At 36.8% G+C, this 13,568-nt stretch overlaps 1 protein-coding gene across 33 annotated transcripts in view; it reads left to right on the forward strand.

Annotated features, from left to right (window-relative positions):
- MFF (mitochondrial fission factor) overlaps nt 1-12,296 on the forward strand; it is a 31,146-nt gene extending 18,850 nt beyond the window's left edge. For 11 of the 33 annotated variants that reach the window (XM_074314286.1, XM_019737372.2, XM_019737376.2 and 8 more), the window contains 5 exons: nt 726-884; nt 4,383-4,415; nt 5,958-6,017; nt 8,869-8,953; nt 11,442-12,296. In XM_074314286.1, coding sequence (XP_074170387.1) covers nt 726-884; nt 4,383-4,415; nt 5,958-6,017; nt 8,869-8,953; nt 11,442-11,573 — 469 coding nt within the window. In that variant the 3' untranslated portion in view covers nt 11,574-12,296. The remainder of the gene's footprint in view (nt 1-725; nt 885-4,382; nt 4,416-5,957; nt 6,018-8,868; nt 8,954-11,441) is intronic. The other 22 variants (XM_019737374.2, XM_074314246.1, XM_019737375.2 and 19 more) reach the window with 6 other exon arrangements.
- The last annotated feature ends 1,272 nt before the right edge of the window (nt 12,297-13,568 follow it).

Consider the following 13,568-nt stretch of genomic DNA (forward strand, 5'->3'; position numbering starts at 1 on the left):
CTGAGGCCCAGAAATGGCTGGTTAACGTCCATCTGGATAATTTAAGAAATATCCTTGCCTTCCTTCATTGTATTCACAGAATTGGGAGTAGTTTTGTGGCTTAGTCATTTCGCTAGAGATCATATGCTTTAATATAATTCAGAAATCAAAATACTTTTGTCACAGCTTTCTGAAACTTTAACACATCTTTAAATTTGCTCATCATAAACTTAGCTCACTTCATTGTCTTTGTAAAGTATTTGAAATGGCATTTTCATGGAATCACTTTGGATTCGTGTGTTTAAACTTTGACGCCCATATATGAGAGTTTTCTCTTATTCTTCTGACCATCCATAAGTTGCAGTGCAGTGTTGTTTGTGAGAGGTTTGGTTTACTGAATTGGCACATATACACCAAATAAAGAATGCTGCTTCTCCAAAGCTAGGGGTTGAACTCACTCATTGCTGTAGTTCTCTTCCCTCTCCGAAGTTGTTTTTTCATATTCTGTTTGTTCAATTTGATATTTAAGGCTACATAGTTACAGATATTGCATTGTAGCTGGTCTTTTAAAACAATATATTCATTTATTTGGTTTGACTTTTCTTAGGGGAAGATGAAGGGTGTGGGGAAGGGGAGCAAAAATTAAGGTAATTCTTAAAATATAAGTGGGGAAACTGCTCAGCTGAAATTTTATAAAAATCTGACTTGAGTGTTTTTTTCTTCATTTGCTGTGCTTGTGTAAACAGTGTGACACCATCGCCACAACAGGTTCGGGTCTGTCCTCCCCATATGTTACCTGAAGATGGAGCTAATCTTTCCTCTGCTCGTGGCATTTTGTCGCTTATCCAGTCTTCTACTCGTAGGGCTTACCAGCAGATCTTGGATGTGCTGGATGAAAATCGCAGGTGACTGGCCGTCAGAGACTTGCCAGCTTGATTGCATATTTTTTGGCTCCTTTCAGTGGACTGTGGTGTCTCCCTTTTGTGTTTGTACCTTCGTCTCTTTCTAAGATGCAATGATTTAAAACAGTTTGCTTTGCTTTCTTTTAATTTGAAATTATTGTCCAAAATTCACATTTCACAAGATTCTGTTAGCTTGTCTTCAGTCAGGGAGAATATTCAGTTAATAAACACAGTGAGGGAGAATATTCAGTATAATGATTTTCTTAAAAGGCGTTGTTGACTTGTTCTAAGTACTTGATTCCATTTTGGGATGTGCTGAGGGACACTGTTGGATTGAGTGTGAGATGTTGAACTGAAATGTACTAATTTTCTTCAGTAAGTCTTTTGATTTCATCATTTAGGATACTAATGTGGTTGGATTAATGAAGCAGAGTTGAGAACTGTTGTCATTGTAGCTGCCAGGACATTTTTTTTTCATTCCTCTTAACTAGGGATTTCTAGGCCTGTATTGAAAATCCCAGGTGCTATTATCTTTTTGATAATACTGATATTTTTCAATATTGATAACTTATCTCACTTTTGAGCATCAAGTAAAATCATTAGTAGCATACTTAGACTTGTTCATATAAATAAATATTTTGCCATTATTTCAAATACTTTTTGTCCTTGTTTCATTACTACATAGTGTTTTTAAAAAGATCAAAGTTGGCAAGCTTTTTGGCATATTATGGGAAAAGTACAGTTTCATTTCAACTGGGAACATTTTATCTAGTAACTCTGAGTCAGTCTTTGAGTTTCATAATCACTTTATTAGACTATTAATTTTTGCATTTTGAAGAATACCCATGAATTCAGCTGGCTCTTCCGATAAACCTTATTTCTTACTTTAGAAACTGGTATGTCTCATGGCTTGCTCTGAATACACTTTCTTGTTGAGTGCTTTCTAGCCTCACACGGCCCAGGTGTTTTCACCACACTCCACGAGCGCTTGTCCATTCTGCTCGATCGGTGTTTCAAGCCTTCCCAGGGTTAGCTAGTGCTTCACAACTGGGCCCAAGGACGTAAAGCTGCACGAGAACAAGGCTCAACACAACAGGAAAGCGCACGGCAGGGGAAATTTTAGAAATGTATGTCTCTCTCTCCCCCCCACTTCCCAAGGGTGTCGAGTCCCTTTTATGCTCTTTGAAGCTTCAAGGACTGTGTTAGAGTATTTGGAGCCTATAAGAAGCAGCATGGTTCAGAAGAAACAGCATGGATTCAGGGGGTCGGTCCAATTCGGTCTTGATCCACCCCACTGAATAGCACGGTGGCCGCGGACAAGTTGCTTAGCTTCTCTGGACCTCATTTTCCTCATCTATTTGAAGGAGGGCGGCTAGTTATAATATTATCTAGTTTTCTGGATTCTTGTGAGGAATCTTCCCCTAGCACCACCAGCTTTATTTATGATACAGAGATAATGGCCTCAAATTCTTTATATAGTCTGGTGGGAGATCCTTCAAAAGATACTGAATATAAAGTCCCTGGCACTTAAGAACTAGTATTTCCAAAGGCCTGTTTGCTCCTCCCTCCTTAAAATAGATTCATTCTTCACCAGGTATCCTCTTTAACTTTTTAATTACAGTAGGTCCTTAGAAGAGACCGGATTATTAGTCAAATTATATCATAGCAAATGCTATTACAGTGAAAATATTTGAATGAGAAAGATATTTATAAATTCTATGTAAATTAAATGATAGCTAGATGACGAAGCCCCAGTACATTAAAATTATTTGTCTCACCCCCCCCAACGCATACATACAGTTCAATGCAGCAATATGGAACTTGTAAAAATATTTGGATTTTTTTTCTCTATAATGGAAAAACATTTTGCCTAGAGTTCAAAAGTACAAAATCACAAATCTTACTAATGTAAAATTAACTTTGTATTTTTTTTATTAAAAACTGTTTTGAGCCCTAAGTGAAGCTTTATTTTTTAATTGTAATGAATTAATAACTGTAAAATCCCTTTTCTGGGAAGGAATTATCTTTTCTTATTCACTTAAATGAGCGTTTTTTAAAAATCATGAAGTAGTTGTATTAATAATTCTTTGTTCCTAGATATACACCATTAGTTGTTAACCCCGGAGCCTAGACGGTTAAATTCTCATTAGACTTATTGGAAGCTTTCATTATTGAAAGTGTTTTGATTTTTTATCATTGTACTTAAATTTCTTACAATCTAAATGTTGAAACAGATTTAATCAGAATTGTAAGTGCCAAGTCAGTGTTTACTTCTATGAGAACTGTCTAGCATGACTTTTTGGATATAAGAACTAGGAATGTGAAATTTGGATAATGGTCTATTTGCATGTTTATAAAATAATACTGCTTATAAAGTTTTAAGTGCTTTTATGTTTCTTGCTCTGTACATCATTTTTCTTTTCTATTTTATTGCTCTTGGCTTTTTCGCTAATGCAATATCTTATCTTGGGTCTTATGCCATCTCATTAAGTATAATTAAATTAAGCTAGAACTATTTAACAGGGAGGGAGGAAGAAGACTTTCTGCCTGCTTTGTTATCATAATGCAGATTCACAGTTGCTTGACATAGAACTGTTTTTACTTTACACTTTAGGGGACACTGTTGAAAGGTTTGTGTATTGTATTTTCATTTTCTCATCTTATGAGAACTTATATGATCTAAAACCAAGCTCAACATGAAGACAAAGTTAAATCATAGGTACACATTAGAAAAGTTTATTTGCATAGATCAGTGCTGTGCATTTGGAAAACTGATGTATCAAAACTTGACCAAAACACCTGGGACAAGCACCAGGTGTGCTCTTTGGATTTAAAATGCTGTAATGATTTAGCCCTTGGCTGGTGAGGAAATGCCCAGGTCTTGTGATATCTGGTAGACCTCCATACTTCATTCTCCAATGCAAAATATTAACATCTTTAAAACGAGACTTCATATGTAAAAACATTATTTAAATATTTAGCATACTTAAGTTTTATTTTTAGAAGGGGCTTGATTACAGTTTTTCTTTAGTAGATTCTGCTAGCTTTGAGTGAATAAAATAAGAAACCAACATGTAAATAATTTTACATTTTTTGCAAGTATCTGTATAAATAGTTTACTTGGAAAACCTAGAAATGCACAGTTGCAGTTGAAACTGTTATTTATAATTTGTCCTTTTTAAAAAAATGTGTATAATTACTGGCCCCCCCAATTAAATTGTTTATTTGCTGTAGCAGATTCCATTTTTTTAAACAAAGAAACACATATTCTGTGAAGTCAGATTTTAGTACACAAGTTAAGGCTGGAACTTGTAGAGCCTTGCATCTCATTCCCTATTGCCACTTTAATTATAAAACATATTGTTGGACATATCAAACTTAGGAAGATTTTTTTAAATGTTTTAAATTATACTTTTGGTAGAAAGTGGTACTTGAATGAAGCTTCTGACTTTGCCAAATGCCTGTCTAATTTGCTTTTATATTATATGTGTCAATTACCAGTGTAAGAAGACAAAATGAAATACGTTGTGAAAGGTAACTGTATTCTTTTCTGGCTCTGCATTATAAAAGGGAAATCTCTGTGGTGCAATGTATTGACTGTGGCAGATCAGTCTGAGCATATTGGTATGATGGGTTTTTTTTAAACTTTAGGTAGCACACAGCATGGGCTTTATTTAGGTAAACATTCTCATGCTAGTGTTACGTAAGATTATAGTTAACTAGTAACAGTTTTCCTAATGCCACAAAATAAGTATATTAGTAGGATGGGATGAGTTTACAGCCTGTTTCAAGCATATGTGATTTCTCACTGTTCTTCAGCCAACAAAATAGGATTCTAACATGTCTCCCCAAAAAGTCTCTGAATCTCTTATCCTCTAGGCTCCAGAAATTTATTTAAGTACCAACAGGGCCTTTAGGAAGCATACAAGCCAAACATGAAAATTCTCTTGAATAAATTGAATTGGCATAAAATCGTGATTTGTATTATAGCCAATATTCTACAGCTGTGCCAACTGACCAAAAGAAAAAACAACAACAACAAAAAAACTGCATTTGGTATTAAATGTTTACTATAATTAAGAATTGCCTTGATATTTAAATTCAGGCAAAACCTGATCAATACTTAGAGAATGAGACATTCAAAGTAGAGTATAATAATCCTTAAAGTCCTTAGATGGGTCCTAATATCCCAACCTCCTTTCTCTGTTTAGTAAATATTGCTGATTACTTTTGGGGAGTGTTGACCAGTGACCTTGTGGAGCTGTTGTTTTCTGATTTTAAAAAGTAAGATGTGTTGGGAAAAGGTTACTGCTTACCTAGGTAAGGAACAAATCGTTCTCTAGAAACAGCATGTACTGAGACTAAGTGAAAATCCCCACGAAGTTTCCCAGCGCTCCTTAGTCTCATCTCCCACAGCCCTGTACGTCACTCCTGGTTGTCTCTCAAGTTGCATTCAACACTGGCCAGCACTCTACAGTGTGTCCCCTTACGCCTCCGCTCCAGAACTGAGGCGTGCGGGTTGGCTCAGGAAAGCTCAGGGTTTGAGGGAGACACAGCCACATGAAGATATCAGGCACAATCAAAATTAATGAGAGGGGAGGAAGCAGCTGTGGGAAATGGGAGTTATGTGAACTTGTTCATTTTCAAGATAGAGCTGTTGATGGCAGATGAGCAACCATGACCACGCAGGTGTTACTAAGCCATTCCCGACATGCTTCTAATGCTGGTGGTGACCTTTTCTCCAACTAGAAGAGAGAAATGATACTCTTCCAATAGAGTTGTCCTCTGTCTTGAATTTCATAAGTTAAAATTTAACCTCCCCCGCAAAAATTATTTTCTGTGTTGGTGCTATTTTGTTGCATAGATTCCCTTTGTTGTTTAACCCATTGAAAATGTTAAATTTATGAAAATCATAAAATGGAGGACATGTGAGACAAAGATATTGGAAGTATTTGAAATGTATTGAAACGTACACTATAATCCCATTTGACATTTATCTGTCTTGTTTTTGCTTTCATTTTATTACCTCTCTGTTTCCTGGTTCTGTCTTGTGCCTTCTGCAAAACCCTGCCTTAGACCTGTGTTGCGTGGTGGGTCTGCTGCCGCCAGCTCTAACCCTCATCACGACAACATCAGGTAAATCTGAGACTTTGTAATTACCAGGGTAAATAGTTGACTGGATATGTATTTTGCAGGCTGTAATACATGGAGTAGCCATGCCTTTGTATCATACAGCTCTCCTCTGTGAGTGAGACTTTTCTCTGAGAACAGTGAGGAGTCAGTCACCACATTGGGCCACCAGAGTAAGAGGGAAAATGCTGATAAAATATCATGTGGCTGAGTATTTAAGCACAATTTTAATAGCTTAGAGATCATGCCAAAACAGAAAAAATAATCTTAAATCTTGTTTTGTATGGATCAGTTTAATTGTTGCCTGAGGTTCTGTCCAGCATTTCCTTTTTAGTTATTGTCTGTGTCACTTTCAGTGTGTAGATAAGCTGTCTGTAAGGCATCATCCTAAATTTGGGAAAATCAGCATTGACAGTTTGGGGAAATTAAACGTTTATAAAGGGAGTTTAATTTTAAGAATTTTTGTCAACTGTTGATTTAAGCTCTTCTCTTATTTTTGCCCCTTTCTCACTTTCACTCCTGCTTAACCGGAGTAATTTTTTCTTCTGTCATGCACAAGGACAGATAGAATGGCACATACAAATACTTAAGGTTCTCAAGTGCCCACATCCCCATTTTCCATCTTCATGGGGGAAAAATACTTGGTATGCACAGATAACATTACTGTAATTTTTTCAGACCCAATTTTGTTTTATTTTAAGCAGAAATATATTATCTATAGCAGTAGATTTAAAACTGGCTGCATTGTTTCCGTGATGAGGATGCTGACACATTTATTTTAAGGCAAGAAAAGAAGGAAACACCAGTTTCTCATTAATAGTGAATTCAGATTAGAGGAATTGAAGTGTGCCCTTAGTGGTCCCTGCCTCTGCTGGCTTGTTTCTTTTTACAATGTTAGCTCAATCCATAGTAGGTTTTCCCTTACGTATTTCTAGTAAGTTTGTGATTCTTTTATCTCTGTGAAAGTATTTTCATTCAGTGATCTGACTTAACATTTCTCACAGTTTTCACTTCTTATAAAGACAGGTTTTAGTTTAAAACACATGGTAAAGTAGTGTTTTTGTCTGTTTTAAGTTGAATTATGTAGGTCAATTGTTTTTGCTATATTCTTAGATTTCTTTGCAAATGAAGATTTTCTTTAGATATATTGAAAACCTTAGTTATTTCAGGATTTAAATTTAGTAAACCTTTCAGTTATACTTCATTCTCTAAGTTCAGTCCAGGTCCTTCTACTTTTGAAGCAATTGCTTGTATAGTTTAATTTTTTTTTTTTTCCAATTACCCATCTCATTTGTGATCTCATGGAAATAGAAGTTTTTATTTTGAGGATAAAATGTAGAGAAGAGGAACCGTCAAGCCTTAATTTTTTTCTACTAATTGTTTAATCTGTCTTAATGTTCAAAAGAATAATTAATTCAGATGTTTGTAAACCCATAGTTCCAGCATCTGCTAACTTAGTAGCTTTCTTCTCTAAGTGATGCAATTTCTCTCAATGTTCTAGGATGTTGATTCTGTTCCCACAAAGAAAGAGTAGTTAATAAAAAAGCAAGTTAATTTAGCCATCAAAGGCACATTTAGAGATTGTTCTAGATTATCTAGAGTCAGTACACACCATCTGTCATTGAAACTATAAACTGTATACTTATTTATCATCAGTGTTCAGAGTGATGACACTGAATCATTAAAGTATTTCTGGATTATTTTCAAAGGTATTTGAAACAAAAGGATTTTCTGAATAGACTTGTCTTTAACATGTTTGGATGAAAAATATAATTCTCTTCATACCCCTCTGTGTGGTAATGTACCTTTTATAATGGAGACTTGCTTGAAATGTTAGAATATATGGTCTATATGCCAACTCTGTAGATTATATAGGAATAGCTTTTAAATTCAATTTCTTTATATTCTGTTCATTCAGAAAAGTTAATATGCCATTTTACTGAAATAACCATACAGGATAAAAGAGCAAAGATGGAAATAATGTGAAGTGCAATGTATGGTATGTAAATTGTATCTCAATAAAGCTGTTAATTAAAATATATTTTAAAAGTGGAAATCCAGGCAAGAGGAAGAATAGCGTTTTTGTGTATTTGTTTCTCAGAGGCGTATTGTCATTCACTTAAAAATCACTGCCCTTTTAGAAGTAACTGAATTTGAACTTTCAAAAAGTACTTTTTAATATGCTTTCTCTGGAGTTTGTCTTAGTGGCTTTCCAGTATTATTTTATACACAGCCTCTTAATTATTTGTTATCGAGCCAGTTCTGGGTCTGAATGTAGTGGCAAAATGTATTCAGGTGATTTTATAATTGCTGCTATGGGAGATGCAGTATAGAGTAATTGAAAATAAGAAGTAAAGAGTAGAAATGGCAAGAAATGACCATAAAAAAATGGTCAGTCTTATTTTTTTAGCTAGAGTTAGTGTTCCCTGCCCGTGAGTTTCAGCAGGGACTTCTATGGAACCACACATGGACACAGGTTTGTGTAAGAATTCTGTGTTGTTATCCTAGAGGGGCAGCTCTCACATCTTTTTAGCCAGGGATGCTTTTTCACGATGGCAGTCCCTCTGAGTTGAAAAGTGTCTCCTTACCTGTATCTTAAGTTAGGGTTTCTTCTCATTCTCAAAGTTTCAGGACACTCCCAATATTGAGGTAGTTGTTCTCTTAAGCTTTTTCCTTTTCATTCCTTTATTCAGCTTGTTTCATTTATTCATTCCTTTATTCAATATTTTAGTGATTCATACTGTTTTATGAATCTTTTGAACAATTCTTTGAGCATCGTACAACACGTTGCATGATTTGCCAGGTACCCTTAGTTGCAGTCTAATACTAAGCTGTATTTTTATTTCATATGTGCTAGGTATGGCATTGCAAATGCAGACACGACAATTGAAGGGACTGCAGATGACATGACTGCTGTGGATGCAGCTTCACTAAGACGACAGGTATTTAATGAACCAAATAAGTAGTAATCCTAAGTGAGAGCCATATAATGTTTAATGTGATAGTTTCTAACATCTCATCATTTTCTCTCTTGTGGAGCTCATGAATTGAAATATTTTATGTATCAGACTATTTATTAAACCATAATTGATTTTCCCATTTTGACTAAAGCTGTATTAAAACCATCATTTACATGTTTTGATCAGCATAAAACAGTATTACCAGAATGAATGGATATAATTCTGGCCAATGACAAAGAATCTTGACATTTTAGCAAACCAGTAAAGCCATAAAGTCCTTGCTTGGCTTTTTGAACTGTGGGGCAATCGCTTTGGGACCTGTGTTACTGTGTTTGGGAACTCCGTTTTGGACACTGTTCTCGGTTTGCATAGGGTCTTTATACACCTGTTTCTCCTGTTCTATACTAAGTTCTACTTAGAACGACAGTTACATATGTATGATTTTAACAGGTTCTCACAGTCTCTAAATCACACAGACACACACACATGTGGGAAAGGCATATTTGGTGTTCTCATTGTGTCTATGTCAATAGATGTGGAGGGGAAATGAATGAAAATAAAAGTATTTCTAAGAAAAGATCAAGAAACTAAATATTCCAGCATTAGAATAAATCAGAATATTATTTTAAAGATTTAATATAATAAAGGGATAATGTGAAGCAAATACTACGTTTTCATTTTCAGTCTCATTTATCGAAACAAATGAAGCTATATCATAATTTCTTACATATTTTCATATATATTATTTATACTTTGCCTATTGAAAAAAGGGTTTCCTTGGTATTTACCATTGAACTCACAATTATAGCAACAACCTTGTTTTTTCTGAAAGTATAATTTTACTTTCAGTGTTTTAGCAACATTCATTTAATCCTTAACTTAAAAGGGTGAACTAGTAGAGGACAAAGTACAGTAATTATAAACAAGTCCCATGGCTGTGAAACCTGTTTAACAGGAGTAGAAAGCCAGTCGGGAAACTGTGAGTTTCTTAGGTAAATAACAAAAACTGAATCACGAGAAGGTTGTACAGAATTCATATTTGTGACCCTAGCAGCAGTGGAAGCTACTACTTCTGCAGCTTTCTTTGCTTCCAGTTTGGGAGCTCAGCAGTGTGGAGTCCGTTAAGTCGAGTGATGTAGATTAGATAGCTCATGGGTCACGTAACTTCAAGATGCAAAATGTCCACTGTCAGGGGGATATTAAAAAGCTGCCTTGGTTGCTGCTTCTCAGATATGCCCAGATAGAACTATTTTAATGACCCAAAGCAATGCCAGTTTTTGCATTGACATTAAAATAGGATCGGTATTATAAGAACATGCTATACCATGGGCTCAAATAAACCGTTCTCATTTTGAATAGAGGGAAAAGGTCATCTTGAAGCACTTGTATTTTTTACTGAATTGGCCCTAACAGAAAAATAGTTGCCCAACACTGATCAAAACTGAGGTACTTTTTCAGATTGTTAAAATGGTTATCCCTGCACTGCTGTGTCTGTTCTGTCAGTAGACTTTCTCCCCATTTTTCTCAGGCCTTGAAGGGCTAATTCTGGCATTATGGAATTTTTCCTCCTTTAGCTTCTCTAATCTGATGATAATAATCCCTTGTACTTCCATACTGCGTTACAGGGCTCCCAGTGTTTTCACGTAGACTTTGCAGGTTGGAGTCCCTGGAAACCAGGTTCTGGGATGAAGAGTGCATGGAGCAAGTTTACCGGGGAGTGTTCTCGAGGTTAACGTCTGGGGGGGAAGGAAAGGAAGCAGGATTGGCAAAAGGGAAATGTGGGCTGCAGTGTAGTCAGAACAGAGGCGGTGTGCAGCCGACCCCGTGAAGAGCTCTGAGGCTGGGATGAGCCCTCCGAGCTGGAGCACGTTGCCCGGAAGGGAGCCTGAGCTTGGGCAGGGCAGTCACTCAGCAGGGCTGTTCACAGCAGGGACCACCAGCCAAGGACTGTGCTGTCACCAGCGACACTCTGGCAGCTGGGGGACCTGCCTTACAGCCCTGAAGGTCTTTGGGGCAGGCGACAGGGCCCACTGCGGTGGATGAATATATGGGATCCTCTCAGTAAATCAGGGAGGTGCAAAGGGAGGAAATGACAGCAGGTTAAAGGTGAAAACCTCTCATGGGGCATAGAAAGGAGCAGGCGTCCCTCGTCCTGTCTGCTGTGCTGAGCTCGCCTCTGTGTGTGCTCAGTCTTTTCTGCCAGAAGGGCAGCATGCAACTGCTTCCTTACCTCACTGTCTAATCAAGGAAGGAAAACACATCCTTTCCTACTCAGAAATCTGGGGAGTGGAGAAGAGGAAGTGAATTTAAGCTGTCATGGGTAACATTTTTTTCTCTATATAGTTTTGTTTATTTTGCTCCAAAGGAAACTTTCCATGTTTATAATTCCTCTGATAAATTATACTACTTTATAAGACTGATTACTCCATGCATTAAAGCTTCTATTTTGTTTTTGTTGTTCTTCACTTAGATAATCAAACTAAACAGACGCCTACAACTTCTAGAAGAAGAGAACAAAGAACGTGCTAAAAGAGAAATGGTCATGTATTCAATTACTGTAGCATTCTGGCTGCTTAATAGCTGGCTCTGGTTTCGACGCTAGAAGTAACCTCAGCTCAAAAATACCATCTCAGCAGCTGGAAATGTGAAAAATTGACAGACTGCTCTGTTTCTGTGTTTGCAATGTATGCCATTTTATAGTCCATGCACTGAAAATGTGTTTCTTCCAGAACGGAAGGGGGAAAGACTTACATTTGCAGAAGTAAAGATACATTCTGTCGCACTTAGCTGTATTCACTTTTAACCAGTTCTGCAGTAACACCTACCTAAGCTTCTCCCTGTGCATGTTTTGTAAATAGGCTCTAGTTTGCTTTTTTTTAAGGAATTAATTTTTTGCCTCATCAGTCTGCACAACTAATTCTCTGAATGGGAAAGGGGTAGAGAATGCAATTAGAAGAAGATCTGTATAAGAAAGATAATCCTTTCTTTTGTCCTGTTTCTCAAATACTGTTCAATAGTTTTGTTCACGGTCATGTTTGCATCCAGATTTCAACATTAATACTTCTGAAGCCCTGGTCTGGTGTCAGATTTAATAAAATCAAGCCACCTCAATGTTTCATGATCATCTTTATTAAAATAATTCCTAACATTTTCAGCAGTTTCCCTAGTATATGTGTAAAATGTGCATTCTTGTTTTTATTTTAGTTTTGCAGACGGTTTTCTATAAAGTACATTTTTACTCAGTTCATGTGTGAATGATTAAAAAAAAAAAACTACAGAATAAGGTACAATTGCAGTGTATTTAATAAACTGTCAACCAAAGCAATATTTGTTTATTGAAAGATTTTGTTTCATCAAATGGTGTTGTGAGCTATATTCCATGTAATACCTGATACGAACCTGAGTCTGTCTCAGGAGCAAGTAATGCAGTTAATGACGGGGCAGGTAGTGAGAGCCTCCTGTGCTGCTTTTCACGCCTTCATCCTGGTAGTGAATAGCAGGCACTGGTTGCATTACAAGTGGGTTTCTAGTTTGTAATACCTACAGTGTGGTGCAGATGAAAATACCTTGAGTTGTGTATGCTTTTTCCATTGTAATAGATAGCTAATATACTAAATCTCGTGAGAATTGAATGTACTGGTAAAATAAGTCCTGGAGACAATTTTCTCCCTGTTTTTTACCAAACACTGGAGGCTTGACCTGTCTCCCTTAATGGCTGTGCTGGGGGCAGCGAGTACAGTTCCACATCTTGGGCAGGTGCTAGCTGTAACAGGAGACTCCTGGTAAAGCTGGGATCCCAAAAGACTGCTCCCTCAGTGAAAGGGTAAATGAGAAGTCGACTAGTCATCGAAGGGGCACGACAAAGCCAAGCTCGGTTATGCTGCCCCTCCCCCCTCCAAGAAGGTGTTTGTCACTGAAGAAAGTGGTTTTGGAGTTGAGAGGAACAAATTCACTCCTAATTACGATAGGACCTACTTCTTAGATATTTGAGCCAAACCTTGAAAAATATATGGGATTTCAACAAACAGAGAATGCAGAATAGATTCCAGGTGCTGGGAACAGTGGGAAAAAAGGGTACAGTCGGGCCAGTAACGGGTCAATCTGACACTCTCAGTCATATCATACAGCTAAGTATAGCAAGTATGTTGTACTACGTTCAGAACTGTATTTAAAGGTTTGCTTTTGTTTTCTCCTAGGAATATTTGTTGGAGCATTGCAAGTTATTTACAGTTTGAGAGATAATTTTATGCAAGTAGTAGTATATTTTCAGAAGCACTTTTCTTCCTTTCCTGCATGGATGTCTGTTTTGCGGCTTCTTGTGTTTGACATTGAAATTGAACTGCTTTTCTGGGCCTTTATTTTGGAAAGGTTTAATTCACCATAACTGTTCTTTTACTTATAATGTCAGTGTTACAAATGTTCTTTTATTTAGCATGTAATGAGCAGAGACGCGTGTACCCAGCACTTACCTAAGTACTAAGGTTATAGCAGACTGGCCACAAACGCTGCTCTACGGAATTGACAGGTTATTGGAGGAAGAGGAGGATAATGTTTATTAAAGAATTAGAGGATGGTGAAAACAATTTTATTGAGGAAG

Source organism: Rhinolophus sinicus, linkage group LG01 (assembly GCF_036562045.2).
Source record: "Rhinolophus sinicus isolate RSC01 linkage group LG01, ASM3656204v1, whole genome shotgun sequence".
NCBI classification, from domain to species: Eukaryota; Metazoa; Chordata; class Mammalia; order Chiroptera; family Rhinolophidae; genus Rhinolophus; species Rhinolophus sinicus.